General features: G+C 39.1%; 1 protein-coding gene and 1 long non-coding RNA gene across 3 annotated transcripts in view; both read left to right on the top strand.

Annotated features, from left to right (window-relative positions):
* The window catches only part of si:dkey-82f1.1 (DENN domain-containing protein 2A), a 35,884-nt gene extending 24,914 nt beyond the window's left edge, over positions 1-10,970 (top strand). The window contains exons 9-20 of one of the 2 annotated variants that reach the window (XM_058408335.1): positions 1,785-1,972; positions 2,195-2,304; positions 2,386-2,455; positions 2,696-2,773; positions 2,901-3,041; positions 4,807-4,955; positions 7,550-7,727; positions 8,383-8,424; positions 8,591-8,696; positions 8,938-9,210; positions 9,295-9,381; positions 9,455-10,970. In XM_058408335.1, coding sequence (XP_058264318.1) covers positions 1,785-1,972; positions 2,195-2,304; positions 2,386-2,455; positions 2,696-2,773; positions 2,901-3,041; positions 4,807-4,955; positions 7,550-7,727; positions 8,383-8,424; positions 8,591-8,696; positions 8,938-9,210; positions 9,295-9,381; positions 9,455-9,486 — 1,454 coding nt within the window. In that variant the 3' untranslated portion in view covers positions 9,487-10,970. The remainder of the gene's footprint in view (positions 1-1,784; positions 1,973-2,194; positions 2,305-2,385; positions 2,456-2,695; positions 2,774-2,900; positions 3,042-4,806; positions 4,956-7,549; positions 7,728-8,382; positions 8,425-8,590; positions 8,697-8,937; positions 9,211-9,294; positions 9,382-9,454) is intronic. The other variant, XM_058408333.1, reaches the window with a different exon arrangement.
* Positions 10,971-16,458: 5,488 nt separating this feature from the next.
* Positions 16,459-24,254, top strand: LOC131365162 (uncharacterized). The gene is made up of 2 exons (XR_009206564.1): positions 16,459-16,912; positions 24,165-24,254. It is a non-coding gene; the product is annotated as an uncharacterized LOC131365162 (long non-coding RNA).
* The last annotated feature ends 48 nt before the right edge of the window (positions 24,255-24,302 follow it).

Here is a 24,302-nt window from a genome sequence, read left to right as displayed (position 1 = left end):
TGTAACAGATAGATGTGATAGATTCCTGTTCTTTTTATACACTCTTAAAAATAAAGGTTGTTAAATGGTTCTTTGTTCGGATATATGGTTTTGTAAAAATCCTATTGCACAAATGGTAAATAAAATAAAAAGGTTCTTTAGACTATAAAAATGTTATTTATGGCACTATGAAAAAAATGGATCTTTTAAGAACCATTTACCTAAAGGTTCTTTTTGCCACCAAAGATAATTTTTCTACAGCATTACTGCAAAAACCTTTTTTGGTTCTTCTTGGCACAGACAAGAAAGGTTAGAACCCTAGATTTGTACTTAGCTGCAAATAACCCTACAAAGAACCCCTTTGGCATAATTATTCTGAATTGCCTTTCATCTTGCTTGGTTGCATTGTAAAAAAAAATTTAGGGGTTCTAACTCGCTGATAGAATTCTTTAAAGTGTTATACACTATATTGCCAAAAGTATTCACTCACCCATCCAAATAATCAGAATCAGGTGTTCCAATCACTTCCTTGGCCACAGGTGTATAAAATCAAGCACCTAGGCATGCAGACTGTTTTTACAAACTTTTGTGAAAGAATGGGTCGCTCTCAGGAGCTCAGTGAATTCCAGCGTGGAACTGTGATAGGATGCCACCTGTGCAACAAATCCAGTCGTGAAATTTCCTCGCTCCTAAATATTCCACAGTCAACTGTCAGCTGTATTATAAGAACGTGGAAGTGTTTGGGAACGACAGCAACTCAGCCACGAAGTGGTAGGCCACGTAAACTGACGGAGCAGGGTCAGCGGATGCTGAGGCGCATAGTGCGAAGAGGTCGCCAACTTTCTGCAGAGTCAATCGCTACAGACCTCCAAACTTCATGTGGCCTTCAGATTAGCTCAAGAACAGTCCGCAGAGAGCTTCATGGAATGGGTTTCCATGGCCGAGCAGCTGCATCCAAGCCATACATCACCAAGTGCAATGCAAAGCGTCGGATGCAGTGGTGTAAAGCACGCCGCCACTGGACTCTAGAGCAGTGGAGACACGTTCTCTGGAGTGACGAATCGCGCTTCTCCATCTGGCAATCTGAAGGACGAGTCTGGGTTTGGCGGTTGCCAGGAGAACGGTACTTGTCTGACTGCATTGTGCCACATGTAAAGTTTGGTGGAGGGGGGATTATGGTGTGGGGTTGTTTTTCAGGAGCTGGGCTTGGCCCCTTAGTTCCAGTGAAAGGAACTCTGAATGTTTCAGCATACCAAGACATTTTGGACAATTCCATGCTCCCAACTTTGTGGGAACAGTTTGGAGCTGGCCCCTTCCTCTTCCAACATGACTGTGCACCAGTGACCAAAGCAAGGTCCATAAAGACATGGATGACAGAGTCTGGTGTGGATGAACTTGACTGGATTGCACAGAGTCCTGACCTCAACCCGATAGAACACCTTTGGGATGAATTAGAGCGGAGACTGAGAGCCAGGCCTTCTCGTCCAACATCAGTGTGTGACCTCACAAATGCGCTTCTGGAAGAATGGTCAAAAATTCCCATAAATACACTCCTAAACCTTGTGGACAGCCTTTCCAGAAGAGTTGAAGCTGACCGACGTCATATTGACCGACGTCATATTGAACCCTATGGATTAGGAATGGGATGTCACTTAAGTTCATATGCGAGTTAAGGCAGGTGAGCGAATACTTTTGGCAATATAGTGTATATAGAACCTTTTCTTTTAAGAGTGTAAAACTGTATGATCTTCTTGATTCTTCTTGGGTATTCGTGGGTATAATACGGATTTTCATTGGTGTGATAGCTCACAGCCAGAGGTTGGTGTCAGTGCAGTCCATGTTAAAACAGACAGGCCGGTATCGCACTCTGGAGAGAGATCTGATGGACTTACAGGAGAGGAAACTGTTCGAGTACTTCCTAGTGGTGGCTCTACATAAAACCAAAGCAGGAGCTCCTTATTTACCTGAAGTCACCCAGCAGTTCCCGCTTAAGGTAACCTGTCATCTTATTGATCCATGGAAAAAAAAGACAGAACATTGAACACATTTGAAGATTTAAGTCAGTTAGGAACACCTTTGGTAATCTGCAATTTGGATAAATGACAACAACATCTATAAACAGTCACCATTTTATTGAGGGTTTGTTCAGACCCTTTGTGCTACCTTCGATCTGTCAAAAGTCTGCTCTTTCTTGATCTGACTGCTACACGTTTAGCTGGAGAGGAGTTTCAAGTTCATGCGAGAAGCTGAAGATCAGCTAAAGGTCATTCCTCAGTTCTGCTTTCCTGATGCCAAAGACTGGGCCCCTGTGGACAATTTTCCCAGGTAACTTACCACACTATTGTTAAACATTGTTCAAATGTCAGGATCATATTTAATGTAGTTTTATTTTTCTGCTATTTTTAGTGAAACTTTCTCATTTGTCTTGACGGGGGAAGATGGGAGCAGAAGATTTGGCTACTGTCGTCGTTTACTGGTGAGCTGCTTTTCATGCTGTTGAAACAGATTCCTTGCTTGCTATGGACAGCTGTGGACAGCTATTTGGTGTGTTTTTATTAAAATGACAAAGACACTGTCATCTACACTGTTTGGTACAGGGACAGGAGATTTTGCTTTTGTAGAATCAGGACACTGAGAATGTGTGTAATTTCAGACTGTGTGTATGTGTGTGTGTGTGTGTGTGTGTGTGTATGTGTGTGTGTATGTTGTTTCACAGCCTACTGGGAAGGGTAGACGCCTGCCTGAGGTCTACTGCATAGTGAGTCGACTGGGTTGTTTCGATCTCTTCTCCAAGGTATGTTCTAACAGTGTATATAAAGTCATATATAAAATGTATAATATTAGATATATATTCACACAGTAAACAGTTTTCCCTAAAGCTGAAGTATGCAATGAAATCCATGTGTTAATCTTTATGTTAGATGTTGGATGAGGTTGAGAAACGGAGAGCAATTTCCCCTGCTCTGGTGCAGCCCTTCATGAGGGGCATCATGGAGGCTCCATTCCCGGCACCAGGGAGAACTATTACTGTGAAGAACTTCCTTCCAGGCTCAGGAACCGAGGTGTGTTCAGTCAGCAGTGTTCTTCAAGATGTTTTTAAACACAACTTGCTGCACTGGGTTGGAAATGTATACAGCCAACATAGCCAGTGGCATCAGTAAGTTGAATCATTAATCGTGGTTCAAATTCAGGCCTAAACCATATGATGAGAGAAGAAACCAGTGCATTTACACCACAAACCCTTAATGCTTGCTGAGGAACACTGCTTGTTATGTTGCCGGATATAAATGATCCTGTTTGTTGTTTATCAGATGATTCTTTCCATTTATATGTGCCATTGTATTTAAGAGTGTATTTTAGCAAGATGTCCAGTAATCATACTGTCCACATGAAGTTGGAAGAAAATTGATGCCTTGCAAAAACTCAACATTTTCTACATAAAAAAAAATCTAGAGCAGTAAAAAGAGCAGTAAAAAGCAATAAACTAAACAATGTTAATATTTGTCCAGAATTCACATGTAAACTTTGTTTATTTTTATGAGATTATTGACTGATCTGGATTCTTCTTACCATCTTGGAGAGTCTCCCACAGTGCTTCTGGCTTGCTTATGTTTTTGTGTTTAATCCCTGAAATTGTATTTTTGTCTGAAATCTGTATGGAATATGTTGCTTTCTTTACTGTCATAAAACTATTGGGGAAACAACATTTATAAATGTAAAAAGTTGACTGATAAATGTTTACAGATACAAGAATGCAGAAGATATCATATAAACATTTAGGCTTTGCACTGTACTGTATGAACAAGCTAGGCTACTTTAGAGATTTCTTTTCTTTGGTGCAACCAGTTGTAAGTGTCTATATTGTTGTTTATACTTTGCCAGACATTTTGAATAGTAATTGGTCCCTTAAAGCTACACCAACACTTTGCTTTGCACAGGACATGTGGCTAAAACCTTTGGGCACTTAGAGTCCTGAACCTGACATTTTCCATCCTCTACATGTATAGCCTTTATCACAGCTCAAGTTGCATCGCTATGATGGAAGTTTTATCAAATTATATGATGGTTATGTTTTATGAAATCAAATGGCCAAAGGTTTGACGCCTGACCATCACACCTATAGGGGCTTGTTGAAAATCCCATTCCAGATTTATTCCCCTTTGCTGTTCTAATAAGCTCTGCACTTCTGTAAAAGCTTTCCACTAGATGTTGGAGTGTATCTATGGGGATCAGGTACAAGAGCATTAGTGAGATCAGACACTGTTGTTGGGTGAGGAGGACTGGGGTGCAGTCAGCATTCCAGTTCATCCCAAAGGTGTTCAGTGGGGTTGAGTCAGAGTCAGGGCTCTGTGCAGGACACTCGAGTTCTTCCACTTTAACCTTGGAAAAAATCCATGTCTTCACGGAGCTTGCTTTGTGCACAGGGACATTGTCATGCTGGAATTGATTTGTGACTCTTAGTTCAAAATGTTGTGTGCTTCCAACTTTGTGGCAACAGTTTGGGGGAAGGTTCACATACTGTGTTGGTGTGATGATTATGCAAACCTTTGTCCATATAGTATAATTAGCCCTTCAAGGCTTACTGTAGGATGTAGGGTCCGGTCATAGACCATTTCTTCCTGCTGTGGGACAAATAATAGAAGCCTTAGAGCACCTTGAGGGAATCTTTTTTATATTTTCATTTACAGTATTTGGCAGACGCCCTTGTCCTGAGTGACTTAGATTTATATTTAGTTAAGGGCCTTCCAATCAGTATCCAACTTAACCACTGTGCAACCATTTTATTCTACGTAGTACTGCCACTATAATTCTCTCTCTCTCTCTCAGGTAATAGAGTTGTGTCGTCCCTCTGATTCGCGGCTGGAGCACGTGGATTTTGAGTGTCTCTTCTCCTCTTTGAGTCTGCGTCTCCTCCTGAGAGTCTTCGCCTCACTGCTGCTGGAGCGGAGAGTGATCTTCACAGCAGACAAGCTTAGGTATCATTATTTAGTTTGTACATCTTAACAAGGAAGGAGGGAACCTTTCTTGACTAAAATCAAACAGATCCAGCATTTGCTATTGTCAGATTACAATACACCAAATATAAGAAACTATTTCTAGCTTTATCTGCATACAGAAAATGTAAAGCTTGAAATTCAAAATTCAAAGTTCAAATAACTAAATTCTAAATTCTGGATAAATTTGACTATATTCAAGATATTTTCACATGCTAAAATGTCATTTTTTTTGCACTGAGGTAGAGATGGTTATTTACATAACCCTAGATAGATAGATAGATAGATAGATAGATAGATAGATAGATAGATAGATAGGTAGATAGGTAGATAGATAGATAGATAGATAGATAGATAGATAGATAGATAGATAGATAGATAGATAGATAGATAGATAGATAGATAGATAGAACATTATGGAAGAATTTCTTTTGCTGCCCTGATTTCCACAGAATAAGCTTACACCATGGTTTCCAAAGTTGGACAGTTCGGGTCCTGAGACGCTAATAAATGTTCAGCAGAAGAGACAAACAGAGATGTGACACTAGAAGCGGAGGGAAAAGTTGTGGCCCCTGGAACCGTTTGTCTTAGAGGAAAAAATGCTGAACTGTTATAACGTTGCCATGGAAATGAAATAGTTTTTTTTTTTTTCTTTTGGAAAAAGCGGCTATGGGCCAGGCACTGGTGTTAGCAAAATAAAGATCGACTGTGTTGTGTAAATTCTGACAGATTAAAAACATTATAATCCTGTTCCCTCCTCTCCTCTGAAATCCTGCAGCCAGCATTGTGCAATACAAACTTGACGCAATATAAATCGATATCCTTTTGCTGTAATTTCTCCTCCAGTGCTCGTTAAAATAAGCAAGATGATTTCAGAGAAGGATGACGTGTCACTGCTCAGAAATGAGTGGAAAATTGGCTCCATCTATTCAAATTGTTATTGAAGGAGTATAAATGAAAACAGACTCACTCACAGATGCAACATATTAACCTTGCATTGTTGACGGCTGTTTGCTTGCCATGATGACAAATTTTGGATGGATTTGGTCCAGTAGATTCAGCAATGATTTAATTTATGTGAGGGATTTTTTTCATTATTTGTTTAACACACTTCATCTATTATCTTTTAATTCTGATTTCAAGTTATCAGAGTTGTCCAAGTTGAAATATTGTACCTTACCGCCTCCTTGTGGTCGAAACAGTCAAGCACATACATTGACCCAAGAAGTTATTATTTAGTCTCGTTGTAAACTCAAGCATCAGGAATGATTTCTGTAAAAGTCAGCTCATGCAATCCTGTATTCTTATACTTGAGCGCACTAGCTGCTGAATGAAATAGAATAAAATTCTCTATATTATGATAATCACTAAATCACTATATACCCATCTGTCTCGCTGTACATACAGGGGTTGGACAAAATAATGTGAACACCCGTTGTAATATTATTTGTGTAGGCTACTGTGAAAATATAAATGTTGTGATTATCATTTATTTATTTTTCATTGGAAGCCTGTTTAGCAGGAGCCTCTGTAAGTTTTACAGCCCAACTCTTTCATGTTTCAAGAGCAACAGTCTCCATGATTATGACTGCGTATACAAAGCGTGACAAGACTTTATCAGCGAAGAAGAATATTTGATGGAAATCAAAACTCAATGATAGGGACCATTGAATGCTAGGAAGGATTATGTCCAACCAACACAGAACGTCTGCAGCAAAATGACAGCAGAACTTCATATCCACCTTATAGACCCTGTTTCTACAAAAACAGTCCACAGAGAACTTCACAAAGCCAACATCCATGGAAGAGTTGCATTTGCTTAACAGTTATTCACAGACACCTATGCAAAAATGCAAGCTTAATAAAATAACCTTTAACTTGGGTAATCAAACAAGAATATAAATCTCTTCTTACATAAAGAAAGCATGCCAATTATGACAGTTAAAAGCCCGTTTTCCTCCTAATCCTTTGTCACATTATTGCTTATTCTTACACTGTACTTATTCATCCCTGGATTGTATACATTCATCTCACTGTAATATACCTTTCTACATGATAAGGTCAAAGGTCTGTAGACTCCTGACCATCAGAGCCACAATCCAGATTTATTGCTGTTATAATAAGCTCCATTCTTCTGGGGAGGATTTCTACTAGATGTTGGTGTGTAGCTGTGGGGATTTGTGCTCATTCAGCTACAAGAGCATTAGTGTTGTTGGTGAGGAGGTCTGGGGTGCAGTCAGTGTTCCAGTTCATCCTAAAGGTGTTCAGTGGGGTTGAGTCAGAGTCAGGGCTCTGTGCAGGACTCGAGTTGTTCCACTCAAACCTACACATCAGCACAGGGGCATTGTCATGCTGCAACAGGTTTGGGTTTCTTAGTTTCAGTAAAAGGAATCTGTAATACTACAGCATACAAAGACATTCTGTACACTTGTGTACTTCCAAATCTGTGGCAATAGTTTAGTAAAGGCTCACTTTTAAGTTTGAGGGTATTGAACGCTTTTGTTGCACTAGCACTTGTATTCTGTGAAATCTGTGAATCTCTCTCTCTCTCTCTCTCTCTCTCTCTCTCTCTCTAGCACACTGTCTCAGTGTTGTCATGCAGTAGTGGCCCTGCTCTATCCCTTCACATGGCAGCACACATACATCCCCGTGTTGCCCCCCGCTATGATGGACATTGTTTGCACTCCGACTCCTTTCATCGTGGGCCTGCTGTCCAGCTCTCTGCCTCGACTCAAGGAGCTCCCACTAGAGGAGGTAAGCCATCCATAAAGGCTTGATTATCAGTATTACACTATTATTTAACATTTATCAAAGGTGTCTCAGGAGTCAGAGCTTTGCAACAACCAGGGGAGCTGGGGGAGTTTGTGCTTCCTGGTATCTATGTAACATACCCAACTCTATTTTTTTGCCTTATTAACGAAAAGAAAGAAGTTGGTGATGGTCAGACTGTTTATAGCTGCTAGAACATAAATGATTGGAAGTAACGTGTCTTAGAGACATTCCACAACTATATATTGTTAAAAAGTATGATGTGTTCATTCTTTGATAAATCTTCAGCTTTGGCAAATAAGAGTAATAAAATATGATGGAAGATGCTGTTGTAGGAAAATATTCTGCAGTGTTGCCATGCAGTTATCTGCATCATGATACCAGGAAGGAAAAAGAGGACAGCCCAAAAGTGGAGCAAATCCCTCTAATAGTGTGTGTGGAGAGTAATGGCATTGGCAAAGAGGTCAAAGGGCAATCCGTTTCTAATATTTTCCATGAGCACTTCCTGTTCAGGTGGATTCTATCTGCTGGCTCTGAACTCTGACCTTCTTCCTCACCTAAACAATAGCTGTGTGGAGATAAAACTGAAACTGGCACACTCAAAGGAAATGACATTATTCACTCCTCTGTTCTCCCACAGGTCTTGGTGGTGGACCTTGGCAGTAGCCGTTTCCTACGACAGGTAGGACTTTATACCTTCCTGTGAAATCCCTGTTTCAGTGTCTCACTAAAACATGTGATGCAGTAACATGCTGTGTGAATAAGGAACTGAACTGACAGTGTTTTCACAAAGTGAGGGTGCTGGGTATTTTACAATTATTTTTCCAAGTACTTTTTTTGTTTTTCAGCTGGATGATGAAGACTCCATCCTGCCTCACAAACTGCAGACTGCTCTTGAGTATGTTCTTGAGAAGAGGAAAGAGTTGGCCTCTGACAGAGGAGACCTTCCCACTGGTACATTCTATTTCAGGAAGCTTTCTAGATGAACACAAGCAAATGATGTCCGTTTTATGATTAACTTCTAATAGTGTGTTTCTAATAAGTCTAATCCATGGTTGATTCATACATAGTATTAACTGAATAGCATGAAGGACTAATGGATACTTTTACACTATTTATTGATTCACTGATTCATGAACCTGCTGAAAGAATCCTAACAACCTGACATATTCCTCCATTTGTATATTTTCTTCAGAGCACTGCTCTCTGAGCGCCGTGGTGTCCGAGGCTTTCGTCCGTTTCTTTGTGGAAATAGTCGGACACTACTCTCTCTTCATGGGGGGCAACGAACGTGATGAAGAGTCCTCAGCGTCTTCCTCCTCACCCACACCTTTGTCATTCCAACGCGAAGCCTTCCGCAAGGCCGTGTCTTCAAAGAGTCTGCGCCGCTTCCTGGAGGTGTTCATGGAGACCCAGATGTTTGCAGCCTTTATTCAGGAGAGGGAGATGCGCAGGCAGGGACTTAGAGGTACTTGTAGGTGCTCATCATGCTCTTTTACAGCTTGCTGTTGTCTAAGAAATATACGTAATTTAATGCTTTCTTATTGGACAGGCTTGTTTGAGGTTAGGGCTCAAGATTACCTGGACTCACTACCAGGAGCTGAGAATCGAGGAGTCAACAAGTTTCTCAAAGGTCTAGGTAGGTGCTTGGAAAAAAAACATCCACCTGAATACTCACAAATCTCTTACTGATTGATTCTTTGTTTTTGCAGGACACAAAATGAAATTCCTTTCCAAAAAGTGAAGTATCTGCATGTTTGGCAGAAAGATTTAGGCACCAATTATGCTCCAAATTAGTGTTTCTGCAAAGACCTGAGACCTCATGACAGCACTGAGACTGGAGGGGAAAATGCCATGAGCTCAGCGATGAAACAAAACTCAGACATGAATTCTTGACTGAAAACTTCATTAAATGCTCATCTTCCATTTTTCTCCCATCAAACCTGTACCAAGGTCAAGTTTCACTATAAACTTGTATGTTTGTTAAAGCGTGTGTGTGCATGTGCGTATGCGTATACGTGTGTGTGTGTGTGTGTGAATTATTGCTTGCTTTCTATTAAATATGCTATAAGGTTAGAGGAGAAAGTAGGCATGGACCAAAGCTTAATTTCCTGTACAGTCCTGTTTTTTTTTTCTTTCACATAAAGGTTGTTTGATTTTTGGATCGCTGATATTTTTTCAAAGAAATAGAGTACAACTTCTGTAACAGGGGGCAATAATTTAATTTATATTCTTTCTAGAGAAATACATTCTATAGTTTCTTACCTAAAAAGTTGTCGCCTTTTAAATACAAAAAAAGTCAACAGAGAAGTTGCTAGGTTGTTATAGACTGTTTCACACAGTATATTTCACACTTTGGATTTGTGAGTTAAATACCACTGTGACTGGACATTTATGTTGGGAATCCAAAAGGAAGGGAATGAGTGGAATGTGGAAGTTGACAGATTCATGGATGCAGGTAAATTATCCTTGGATACACATCTGCGTACACGACTTGGACTGTATTGAACATCGGACTTCATTTAGTTATGTTCTGTGTCGTTTGCTGTTCAAAAAGCACCACTAAATGTGTCTGTAACCTGATTAACAAAATAGCTGCTGGTCTCCGTAGCAAAATGTCTCATAGCTGTGATTTGATCCAGGTCACCTTTGCTTTTCTTACACCAGTAATAAGGATCCAGCCTTCCGTCTACACCACTGGGGGTCACTACAGAGAGGACTTCACATTTTCTTGTGTATTTTTATTTATTATTTTTTTCCATGCTAATGTAATGTAGTAATGTATTTTCTTTTTACACCAAAAAAAAAAAAAAATCACTGAACCTGCTTATTATCTTTTTTTTTTTTCAAATTAAAGACATTCATTAAAAATGTTCCATGTAAATAATTATTTGATAGATATTAATAATTTGCTGCTCTTTGCATTGCCTTCATATGTGGGATTACAGTAGTGTGATTATAAGCATGAAGCGAATACTGAGCAAATTCAGTGAAACGTGTAGCCTCACTTTCCTTACTCCTTCACTTGTATCCCACGCTTCCCCTCTGAGAACATGTACGGAATTCTTATGGGAGATGACCTCCAGAAGAAAACAAAACAGAGATAAATGGAGAAACAAAACCCATTAAAGTCTTTGTATGTCAGTACATAAAATGAGTACTTTGTCTTTTGTATTTAGCAGGGTCACTCTTAAAGCTTTTGCATATTTCTTCGCAAAAAATCAGGTTGTTTGAAGGAATTGTTTAAAACTGGATTAAATAAAGTGATTTTTAATAGAACATCTAACAACAAAAGTTGTCATAGCATTTGTCAGTTCGGTGACCTAAATTCTCTAAATAAGAAGGTGAGAAGTGAGCAGTCTGTAGAAACACAGTCAGTGTTTTACTGTTCAGCGTGTGACAGCAAGGAATTAGTGTCTATAATGAACTCAGAAAATACAGTGGCCTAATAGTTCCTCATGGGCCCTTGGTTGCTGTTGTAGAAAGGACATTAATTAGTTACAGTTACATTATTTACTTTCCAGTGTCCCTCAAATGAGGATGGGTTCCCTTCTGAGCCTGGTTCCTCTCAAGGTTTCTTCCTCATATCATCTCAGGGAGTTTTTCCTTGCCACTGTCACCACAGGCTTGCTGTTTCTCTTCTTTTGTAAAGCTGCTTTGAGACAATGTCCATTACAAAAGGTGCTATACAAATTGAATTGAATTTTACATTAATGATGAAAATCAATATTTGAGCAAATATTACCCAAGGAAAATGCTAGAAAGCCACAGCACTGCTTAATATAATCTAATGGTTAAGTGAATAACAATGGACTTGATTAAGGAATTTGATCAGGCTTTGGAGCAGAGAAAGCTGTGTACTACAGCAACAGTACATGACTTCCACCGTCTGGAAAAGGAATTTAAATTATTCATATATACTTGACATATGTAGATAAAAGGTAAGGTTCAGTGAATATAATTTGGTCATTTTAGCTGGTAAATTTAGAGATTTGGAAGTTTAGCAGTTCATTTGTGTGTGTGTGTGTGTGTGTGTGTGTGTGTATATATATATATATATATATATAAATATTTATTTTTCACACAAATAAATAAGAAATCTTTTGTCTATAATTAAATCCATAATTAAGTTTAATTGCAGGATTGGATTGCATTAAAATGAATTAAACACTAGAAATGCATTATTTAAAAAAATTTGCTTATTTAATTTCAGTGAGTTACATGTTTCTTTTGTGTACTTTTGTGGCGACCTGAACATCACATCCATATGAAGGTTTTCTCAAAGCCGCTGCCACAATTTTGGAAGCACAAAATTATATAGAATGTGTTTGCATGCTGTTATGTATAATTTCAGGATAATCCAGTACAACGTAGAGAACCAAAACCTGTTTCAGCATGACAATTCCCCTGTGCAGAAAACAAGCTCTATGAGACAGGGTTTGAGAAGGTTAGAGGGAAAACACCTTTGGAATGAACTGGAACACTGACTGCACTCCAGACCTCCTCACCCAACATCAGTGTCTGATCTCACTAAAGCTTGTAGCTGAATGAATACAAATCTCCACAATCACACTCCAACATCTTTTGGATTAAGGGGAATAAATCTGGAATGAGATGTTCAGCAAGCATATATAGGTGTGATGGCCAAGTGTCCACAAACTTTAGGCCATTTACCATAACTTATAATAATTAGGGCTTTATTTCCAAAAAAATAAATAATCATAGTACAAAGGAGAATTTTTTGCTACACCACTACAGACAAAGGTTTAATTCAGTAGCTCACGTGCAAACACTTGCAATTTCATCTACCACTGCTTCCTTAACACCTGAGGTTAGGATTAGGAAGTTTTACTTCATGAAGTGTACAAGTGCAATTATTTTTGCTGTAATGCCTCATTCACTTTGCTTAAATAACACAGCCATGTTTAAGGTATCTTTTAAGGTTTTTTACAGAGAAATGTTGAAAAACCTGTCTTTGATAATCCATCTATGTGAATAAATCATTTTCATTTACACTAATCACATTACAGAGTGGTGAGAAGGAAGATGATTTAATCTTACTTGTTTGGATGGACCTCACTGAAGACATTCCAATGATGATAACACTTCACACAGCAGCTGGACTTGTCCTTACTCAAGAGCTTCTTTGACTCTCCGGGTCACACTGCTGATGATCATCTATTGGACATAGGAAAAACCATCTACCTACCTCCCTCCAGTCAAAAACTCAGTGGTGGCATGTTATCAGGAAATTGCATTCTTTTTACAAAATTGCATTCTTTGTGCTTAGATCCTTCCACCTTGTTGTACTGGTCCTACCACAAACCGCGTTTTGTAGACAATCCTGGTTGTCCAGACCAAAAAATGTTGCACTGGTGTCTACTGAGTCTCAGTGAGTCAGACCAATGAAGTCGGTTCTCATGAAATTATCTGGAAAACTGAAGCCATGTAATTATGCCGTCATCAATCCTAGGTCAGTCGTAGTAAGACGAAGTATGTGTGGTCAGTCATAGTAAGACGAAGTACATGTGTGTGAATGAAAGGGAGGGAAGAGGAACAGTAAGATTACAGGGTGAAGAGGTGAAGAAGGTACAGGAGTTTAAGTACTTTGGGTCAACAGTCCAGAGTAATGGAGAGTGTGGGAAAGAGGTAAAGAAGCGAGTGCAGGCAGGTTGGAATGGGTGGAGAAAGGTGTCGGGAGTTCTGTGTGATAGAAAAATATCTGCAAGAATCATGGGGAAGGTGTACAGGACAGTGGTGAGACCGGCCATGTTGTATGGTTTGGAGACAGTGTCACTGAGACAGAGAGAGGAGTCAGAGCTGGAGGTAGCAGAGCTGAAGATGTTGAGGTTCTCTTTGGGAGTGACAAGGTTGGACAGGATTAGGAACGAGTACATCAGAGGGACAGCTCATGTTGGACGTTTGGGGGACAAAGTTAGGGAGGCCAGATTAAGATGGTTTGGACATGTCCAGAAGAGGGAGAGTGAGTATATTGGTAGGGGAATGTTGGACATGGAGCTGCCAGGCAGGAGGCAAAGACGAAGGCCAAAGAGGAGGTATATGGATGTAATAAATGAGGATATGAAGCTAGTGGGTGCAAGTGTTGAGGATGCAGTAGATAGGGATAGGTGGAGAGAGATGATTCACTGTGGCCACCCCTGAAGGGAAAAGCTGAAAGAAGAAGAAGATCAATCCTAGGACTATTATATAGACCACCAGTCTTAAAGGGTCCTTCCTAGATCCTGAGATTAATTTAACCCTCATAGAGACCCACGTTATATAATATTGCATACTGTAAATAAAGCCCAAGAATGAGGATAAGGATGCACAGCCAGTCATGTCCTCTGTTTCCAGCAGCTTCTTGTTCAAAAAAATACAGATGTTGTTTCACAGCATTGACTATCATACTTTAAACAGGAAAACTATTAAGTAACATTATCCTCTCCCACTGGTATCCTCAGCATTGAAACAGTTACTGAGTGCTAAGTATTGCAACTAATGTTATATCTGCTGTGTCTATGCATAATCTTGCCAGGGACACCTTGTCCACCACCTTGGAGCACTACAATATGTTGATCTATAGACTAGTCACATGTATCTATTGATTATGGTTACACATCTATTATGTTAATAAATTGTAGATTCCCTACGTATGACAAATTGGTCCCTTACATTAGTACACATTTTAGCCCAATCCTTCTGCTTTTTATTATGTAAGATTTTGACTTTGTCAATACTTTCATTTAAGTATAATTTCTATGTACTTTTCTGTATATACTCCCACCCTGACTACATAACATTTTACAGTTGTGTGCAGGGTTTCCTGTAGAACTAGGTCAGCAGGGCAATATCCCTGTAGCAGATGACTGATTCACAATAAACTAAGTATGAGTGAATACTCATGTGCATCTAGAAAAGAAGAGACTGTCCAGTACCAGAAGTAGGAAGCTTCTTACTGCTCAAGGAATGTCCCAGAATACCAACCATAGATGGTGTCTAGATATCTATTCACACTATTCCTCAAGATTCTATTCCTCAAAAGAAATGACTGATGTGATATATGTATATTCCACTCTATTTGGACTTACAGGCTTAACAAATGTGGGGCATAATTTGCTCAATTTTGGAAAACTCTGCTGCAGTATCAGGAACATCAGTCAATCAAAGTGCAACCTACTAACAGTGTAGAAAGTAATAATAGGGGGAAAATGATAGGGATTAATTCATCTTCAGTAACCGCTCATGGCTCAGGGTTGAGTTGTATCCAGAGCCTATCCTGGGAAACCTGGGAACAAGGCGCAGACCCTGAGTGCGACATTAGTCCATTGCAGGGCAATATGTATACACACATTCTCACTCACACACACGTGTTCATACCCATGCAATTTTTATATAACCAGTCCTCCTACATGTTTTGGCAGGTAGGATGAAGGACACAGAGAGAAAATTCAGACAAGGCCCTAGAGAGAACATCTAAAAATATTTTTTATATGAATTGATCTGATATAGTAGAATAATAATAATAATAGTGAACGTAGTAAAAAAGTAAGAGTAGTAGGTAATGTTACCAGGGAAACAGAGAATCTTTTCTAACATTATTCTTCATCAGCTCTGCAAGTGAAATGCCTCTGAGGCAGTATGAAAAGATATTCAAAAATTTCACCTTCTGGTTTCACCTCCAAATGCATTTTTGTCTGAAAGTGGGAAGGTCACTGAAGAACACTGAACCCATTGTCATGTTCATGAGACCAGTTTGAGACGACTTGAAATGGTGCATCATCATGTGTGGAGTAGCCATTAAAAGATTTGTAAACTGAGGCCAAGAAGGGATGCACATGGTCAGCAAATAATACTCAAATAGACTCTCATTCAGGCAGTGATTGACTGGCACTAAGTGTGGCAAGAAAACATTATCCACACCATTACACCACCTCCACCAGTCTGGATTGTTGACACAGTCCGGTTGGGTCTATGGACTCATGCTGTTGACCCAAAATTCTGACCCTATCATCTGTGAGCCTGAGCAGAAATCAAGATTCATTAGACCAGGCTACATTTTTCCAGTCTTCAGAGATGTGGTCTTCTGCTGTTGTTGCCCATTAGCTTTAAGATTCAAAAGGTTCAAAGCATTCTGAGATTCTTTTCTGCTAACCACAACTGTACAGAGTGGTTATCTGACTTACTGTAGCCTTTCTTCATTAACAACTCTTATCAACAAGGTGTTTCTATCTGCAGAACTGCAGAAAACTACTTTTCTTTTACACACACACACACCGTCCAAGAACTTAGAAACCATCGAAAATCAAATGATTTAATTTTGTATTTATTTACACCACATGTTCTACATGTTCACTTTTACATTATATGTATTCTCTCAGCTGCAGTGGCAAGTTTTTGCAGAATTTGCTCAACAAATTGAATTTCATGACTGAGTCAGTGCAAAACATCTTAGGTTTCCAAAGTTGTCAGTTTTACAGTAGACCACTTTTCAAGCAGACCAACAAACAGACCAACATCTCTCGGGTTTTGCTTTCACAAACAGAAGCAAGTCAAAAACTTTACCTTCAAATCTTTTTATTTTGTAAAACCACAGAAAGTGTATCTTACCCCAGACTGCTTTTCTAAAAAGCAAAGTGTTGTCACACCAAACACTGACTTTGCCCAGTTTATTCATGTTTACTGCTTGTTTTTATGTTTTCCATTTAATTTTCTTTATTTTGAAGGCTTTACAGCATTTGCATTATTCAATACTGTGCACTATCAACGTAGACCATAAGAAGACAACAGGTTATATGAGAGGTGGCTATTGTTCAGGGACACAGAAGCTGCTGTCCACAGGGAATGACCCAAATCTATGTCCATTTACATTCAGCGGCTCACTTGGTTCCATATCCTGATAAGAGCTGTGTCTCTGATTGTATTCCAGTCGACAGCAGGACTGTCCCTTTTCCTTTTCAGAGCCGGACCCTCCCCTCATTACGCACCCCCTCCTAGTCTTTCCTCTCTTTCTCTCTCCCTCATTCCCTGAGCCCATTCCTCACATTCCTGCTTCCTCGCGCTTCAAGCTGCGCCGTCAGAGCTGGCGAAATACTGCGCTAATTCGGTCCACATTCTGCCCTTAAATGAGACACCACGACTGACCGACTGCCTCAGCTCTTCTCTTGTAAGAGGTAAGCGTGTTATTTTCTTTTTAAACCTACTCCACTCCGGGGATAGATTTTTGAAGCGCACGTTGTTTCCCCCGCTGAAGTTCTGTTATCTAAAGCCAAACTCGAGAACGACTTGTTTCCAGACGTGTTCACAACACTCGGGCAGTGATTTTTTATCACTTTTATTTTTTCCCTTTCTTGTCATTCCAACTCTGACTTCTTCCTGATTGTAGCCCAGAACTTTAACAGAAACTAATGACACCAGTATGGCCCATGATGAAGTTCTGTTATTACATTATTTAATGTCTTATAGGTTATAAAACCACAACGAACTTCATGAGTGTGTGTGTGTGTGTGTGTGTTCGTACACAACAATATAACTGAACTGTATGTAAATCAGCAGACTGTAAACATGTCATTATCAAATTTATGTACATTAGTCATGTTAATTGAGACATGTTATAGAGTCTATATATATGTGTATGTATATATATATAATCTATACAGAGATTATAGATTACATAATATATATATGTTCTGTTCTGTTTCAACCTGTTTCAATTTCATAAATCCAGCATATGCCTGGCTATCTGGTGCATATTACAACTTACAGAAGCTATTTAGATGTTGTAGGCAGTTATAAAGCATGTTATTGCAACATATATACCATGTTCTCTGAAAGGTAGGCGCAAACCTTTACTGGTTCTTCTGGTCTACTAATATTTTACGCCAGTTGACAGTTTCGCTATCTGAACAGTTCTGATACTTAATAATGAATATGTTTGAAGCCTAAAAAATAGAATGTTTTCTATTGCAGAATTAAATGTTTCAATCATGTTTCTAGGTTTCCAGATGCATTAATGTGCCAGATGTTGAGTCAAGTTTAAATAGTTGAGCCGGAATCCTGCGAAGTGTTTGAGGAGTTTATGTGTGAATTGTCTGTGTGTGTACGTGTGGACCTAGGTTCGTACGCTTAGTGAAATTCTCCATATGAAGCAGGTTATTGTGTTAACAGAGCGATCGGTCAGAGTCTGAGCGGCCGAAAGCTTGAGTGACACTTAACGATAAACCTGAACAATAAAGTAATATAAAAATAACACAAACCCAAGGAACACTCTCTATTAACAGACTCGGTTATTTATTTCATATTTATTTTAATTTCCATTTTGCAAAAGATGGTCTGTCATTCACTGTTTGGACTTTAAGTAGAGTATAATAAATCAAGTTTTTACACTAATAGAAGTGTTCTCTAGTGGAAATATTCTTCCTATACATCAATACTTCTATAACGTCTTGTTTGCTTTGTCAAATCAAGACATGTAGATTCTCAAGTGGAAATATTTGTATTAATTATAACACTCTCTTTCTATTTGTGCCTTTCTGTGTGTTTGCATTGGTAAAAGTAACAGTGCAAGGAATTGAAGGTTGTCTGTTGTATTACACTTTGAACAAAAGTACACCATGGTATGCTCCATGTTACTGCAGGATCACGGTACTGACCGCTTGACCAAATATTTTAAGCATTGCAGCAAATACTTAATATAATTGAATGCAGAAAAAAAAGAAATAAAAAGATTACACATAAATCTGAATCAGAATACCAAACAGGTCTTCTTATTTTGTTTGGTTAAACTTTTCCCAAAACATATTTAGCATTTGTTTCCATTTCTACATTTTACTTAGATTTACTTAGCTTATACACTCTTACTGTCCCACACTGTCACAGATTTATAGAAACACAACCAGACTGTAGTAAAAGTAAGCTGAAATTCTAAAACCATGTTGCTTATTTTGTGTGCCATGGAAGGTAATGGAAGGTGAGAACTGTTAGCTTCAGGGGGAAAGAAAGTAACACAGGAGTGACCGTTGTTGTTCAGCACTTCATCACCACACTCTAGAGTTTTCACAGAGTGGGTTGGTTGCATCATTTTGTGTCAAACTTAATCTAAATGTAACAACATGCATGTTTATGATAGTTTTGACAGAACCAACAATCCAACCTGTCAGCACACACATCTGTGTGTGTGTGTGTGTGTTTGACTTGCTGTGCATTGACAGTTCAGCAGGAGCTGGAAAGTAGACACAATGTGACAGAAATGAGAAATGAAAACGAAATGTGCTTATTAAGTAAGGAATAAAACATGACATGGCACGCTGTTATAGTAAAATAATCAGTGCCGTGGTGGTGTGAAAAGACATATCGTTACTACCCTAAAGCTGATTATTTTCCAATACCGGCATGTTTCTTAAGTGTTTTTATGTCTTTGATAGCACAGCAATTTGCAAAGAATCGTTATTTATAATTAATGAATGAATGACACATTGTACATAAAATTTAGATTCTTAAGTAAACGTTTTTATATTTGACGGAAATGTTTTGATATTTTGATATTTGTATCTGCCACGATATGACATGATACGATTTGATATGGTACAGAAGATGACGTTTCGATATTTTACACTATCATTAAATCACAATTGCATGATACGATACGATTTGATTTAGTCTCTCGGATCGATATGTGACCTACTTTGTTGAGAATCTGGGGTAAGCCTGTTGTTAATTTGAGAACGATGATGCCATAGCGAAGGACTATTTTAAGTATCGGAGTTACGGGCAACTCACCGCGCCGGCCTATTTACATCAGTTTAAATATCTGAATTATTTTTAACCACACACCAGTCGCCACACCAGGTTTTTCCACAATAACTTATTTCTAATCAATAATCGATTTCTGATCGTTGCATTTGAAATCAGTAAATCAATTTAAATGATCTGCCTGTTAGACCCTAATTATGACAGACATTAATTATAAACAGCCCTTTTCTCACCAGCCTCTTGTTTTTTTTCTTTCTTCAAGCTAATAAGACAGAAATCTCAGCTTGGCGTGTTACAGAGAAACCGGAAACAGGAAACTCCTGTCCTTAAATCTCTCCTGTGGCTTAAAACTTATGCTCTGTAATAAATCTCTTCACCATATCAATGCTCAGAAGTTTTTCTCTGTTGAACAACAGTAAGCTTTTTGTAATCCTTTTATTATTAGCTTTAGGTTGTGTGGCGCGTCGGCAGTACAAGTCCCTGTGACCGAGTTGTAACTATAGAAACAATGAAGTACCAGAACAAGCACATTAATATCGTTTGAATTACTAGTGTCTCTGTTATAGAAAACAAATTGGCACCTTCTCAGCAATCTGTTTCACAAATTCGCCAGTGCTGTGGTATAACATGACCTAATGCGAGTAACAAGAAATCAGCGCTAGAATCTGATTGACAATAGTGATGCCGCGATAGCAGTTCCACAGCAGCGCTCTTCAAAGTCTCGTCATAATCGCAGCACGCATGGCTCTCATTAGACACGAGTCATGGGAAAGTCTGGCTGTCAACATTGCTCAGCTTTGTGGTGAACACTAAGATTAGCAGCCCTGAATGAAATTTATAAAGTTACCTTTACACCCACTGTTACATTACGCTGACCCTCATGCTGTAGGAGTTAGAATTTAACCGGGGGGTTTTATAGTACACTGCTCGCTCTTGTAACTACATACATGTGCTTCCTATTAGCGTAACTCAAGTTACTGAATAACATACTTTAAAATGAAGAATAACAATAAGCTAAGACATTCAACAAGTGCTCTGTGTGCGTGTGAGTGAGCGAGAGTATGTAAGCGTGACCGTCTACGCGTTTCAAAACCTTGATTACAGCTTCATGTTTACTTTCCCTACTTTCCACATTAAAGCGAATTGCATCCAGATGAGTTTTACTTTCACAACATACATGTACTCCATTTGCATGTGTGCAGTGTGCACGTGTGTTCCTAGAAACCAGCTGAGGTGGATTATCTGTAGTAGAATATTAGTGCAGAAACTCAGGGGATAATTAGAGACAGGATTAACAAATGGATGTGCATACAGCGTGTACAAATGGGCATGAACTTGCGCTCCTTAACACTCGAATTCCGGCTGATCAGAAGGTGTTGATTCATTTTCTATAACAGCACGGCTCAGAAAGCAGAACTTGCGACTATTTTGGGCTTGCAATTTATCTCAACAGCTTAAGGAATTTTCTAAAGCACTACATAACCTTTCACAAAAATCTGGTAATTGTTGATATGGTGAAGGATTTAATGAGGAGATGTTTATTTAGTATTTTTTGTAAGGAGTCTCTAGTGTCAGTGCTGTGTAGCAGTTTACAGTTTCTCAGTAACTTCATGTCTGAAAGACAACTCTAATTTTTTTTATCAGTTTTATCTGATAAGAGGCGCGAATTTATTTTTATAGATGTTCCACAACTATAGACATTGTAATTAAAAATTAATTCATTACCACTGACTACAGTTTTTCTTTGCTGGAAAATAGCTAAGGTATAACACTCCATGTGCCACCACATCATGGATTATTTTCACATAACGGCAAAATAAATGGAACTGCTTTGGGTTCTGTGATATAAGTTCAGTCCTGGTGATCTGCCTTGCTTCCAGATGTAATTGAACACACATGGTGTCTGTGCTTATAGGAGCAGGAGTTTAGCATTAGAGCCAGGTGTTTATTGGGAGTAAACTCTCCTGATTGGTGGATCAGCAGAATCAGGCTTGATGTATATAAAACCAAACACTCAATAATCTATGTTCAGATATTCTATGTGGAGGCATTAGTTGTTAGCGCATTTGCCTGACATTTCTGAGGTCGTGGGTTCGGTTCCTGCCTCTGCTCAGTAGAATTTGAGTAGAAAGTGTGTAGAATTTGCTTGTTTCTCTTATGCTTTAGGGGTTTTCTCTGGGTACTCTGGTTTCCTCCCCTAGTCAAAATACTGGGGGTAACCTGATTGAGAGTTGAAATCTAAATTGCCCGAAGTGTGTGAGCATGATTGTACCCTGCGATGGGTCCATCCAGGGTGTCTCGTGCCTTGTTCCCTGAGTCCTCTGGGATATACTCCAGGTTCCCTGTGACCCCGTGTAGGACAAGTGGCACAGACAATGTACGGATGAATATATGCTGTTTAGATTTAACATAATTCGTAGTATGAAATTATAAACCATTAAACTTTCATTGAATTATCTTTTTAGTAAGACAGTTATAGACAAGTAAGCTGATCATATACAATATGAATGAAAAGCACAACTTATCTTACTTGTTACACAACATTGTGATAATGCACTCAGTTGTTACTATTGTTCTGCTGTTCACACTGTTTCTGCTAGTGAAAAGACATAAACTTGGATGTGTGTTTGTGTGTGTGTGTGTATGTGTGTGTGTGTGTGTGTGTGTGAGTGAGTGAATGCTTCCTGTTTCCCTCTTGTGTTTACAGAATCCACATGTAAGTGTATGTGCTCAGTTCTTCAGTGGTCTTGTCTGTTTTGTTAAAGTGCAATAACTGCAATGTTTCTCAAGATTTCTTTCCACAGCTTTATGAAGTTATTTTCTTTTTGTTTATTTTCTTCTTACTGATCTTGTAACAGCACCCCAGCTCACAGAAAACCTGCCTATTCTTTACTTTGTGTGTTAATATGTACTAGTGTAGGTGCTGACCTCCGCTGATGCAGTAAGTCCTAATTAGGAATTTAAGGAAGCTTGTATGCTATCAGCAGGCAGCTGAATCATACATGACGTGCTGTAACTCACTAACCCTCCTTTTCCCGTTTGCAAGTGCTCTGGCACATGCTCACACACACACATATCCTTTTTACAATGGATTTGTCAAAGCCCTGTTTTCGCTACAGTTCCAACCCCAACCCCTAGACACTTCCTTGCACTTCAGCCCTTTGAGTAACCTCTTCACTGTGTGTAAGACAAAGAAAGAAGGCAAGAGCTTAACTGTCTCAGTACTGAAACACTATACACAAGTCTTTAATTAACTGTGTGGTAATTAACAAACAAAACTGCAGGCATGGAGACTGGAGACTAGCCCAGATTTAGGCAGATTTTATAACCATTGAAATGAATAATGCTGTGTTTAATTACCTCAGAATCAGGAAGGAAGAACTCAGTAGTACATCATTTCAGGTCATCAGATCATTTTCAACCTCTGTGTATTCAAATCTACTAAGGAAGTTGGGGGGGGGCATTGGTGTCTTTTGTTAGCAAAAGTGTTGCCAAGCTAATGTCAATGGGATTTCCCTCCTCTAATCAGTGTAGTCACTGTGACTGTGTAGTCAGTTTTATCGGTTCAACAAGCAAATATGTCTGTATGTTGATTGCGATAAATACTAGCGGGTATCCCAAACTTTTCCATACATAGGGGGAAATAAAACCTTTTAAGGAAAATCTTAATAATGTATACATACATACTCAGTTTACTATATAGTGTCTCAAGATTGAGATTGACTTTAACAGGAAACATGTTGCCAAACTTATTAACAAAATAAAAAACACTAGAAGTGACCGGGCAGTGGACGTCTACGAGCATCCACTGACGAAGACACAACCCATGTGTTGCTGATATATGTATTTCTCTGTATATGGAGATTTTTGGAACCCTGTGGTATATGCAGTGTAACTCATTTAAAAGTAAAGAACTAGTTATACTTTGGGTACGGTTGATGCTATGAGCAGTCCTGTTGATTTGACAGCAGTTTGTCATATTCCACAAGGTGCTGAGGGGGCGTTTTGGGTTTTTTTTTTTAGTTTGAGGTCTGAAATTTCATGTCACAAGCTTTTCCATTTTCCTTATCAACCCCTTTCCTCCAGTCCTTATTGAGCCAACAAGTGGAAAGTCCATCTGAGCAACAGAAGAAATCATTAATTACATTATTTCCACTCAGTCTCCTCAGTCTGACCTGCTTAATTCCAGCCACTGCCATTTGCACCATCAGCCAGACATAATGCACTTTAGATTTGATCAGATTTGAGGCAGACAGTCCAGAAGACAGTTCAGAAGCCTGTTTGGCTGCTAAGTGATTCTCAGTTTGTTTACATGGCTACATGTGAGATGCAACTTAATGCCTTTTTTTTTCTCTCCTCCTAATATACGTCTTCATCTGAGGTGCTTTTCCAAGCAGGATTAACACATCTTGGGATCTACGCAATGATCTTGCAGCTGATTTAATCCAGTGATAGCCACAGCTCACATGATTGTGATAGCCCTTAGAGGAGGTCCTGGCTCTGCTATACTGTACAGTACATGGATATTACTTTAAAAACATAAGTGTTGCATTCATGTCCAGTAAAATCTTTTCATTCATGGTCCCACGTATACAAGCTATATAAAGGAATGACAGTAAAAACCCAATTGATTTGACCATCATATATCAACATATTTTTTTTTCTTGTTCTTAGGACTGGTCAGCGATCCCCTCTGATCAGGTGGAGTCCTCTGCCCCCACTTTGTGGACCACCCCTCCATCAGAGGTCTCCTGAAACCCCCCCCACCACCACCCTGTCTGCGGAGTGGGTATCGGCGTCCTCTCCAGGGGG

This window comes from Hemibagrus wyckioides, linkage group LG14, assembly GCF_019097595.1.
Source record: "Hemibagrus wyckioides isolate EC202008001 linkage group LG14, SWU_Hwy_1.0, whole genome shotgun sequence".
NCBI lineage: Eukaryota > Metazoa > Chordata > Actinopteri > Siluriformes > Bagridae > Hemibagrus > Hemibagrus wyckioides.
Note: the sequence above shows the minus strand (reverse complement) of the source record. Positions and strands in the feature narration are given on the sequence as shown.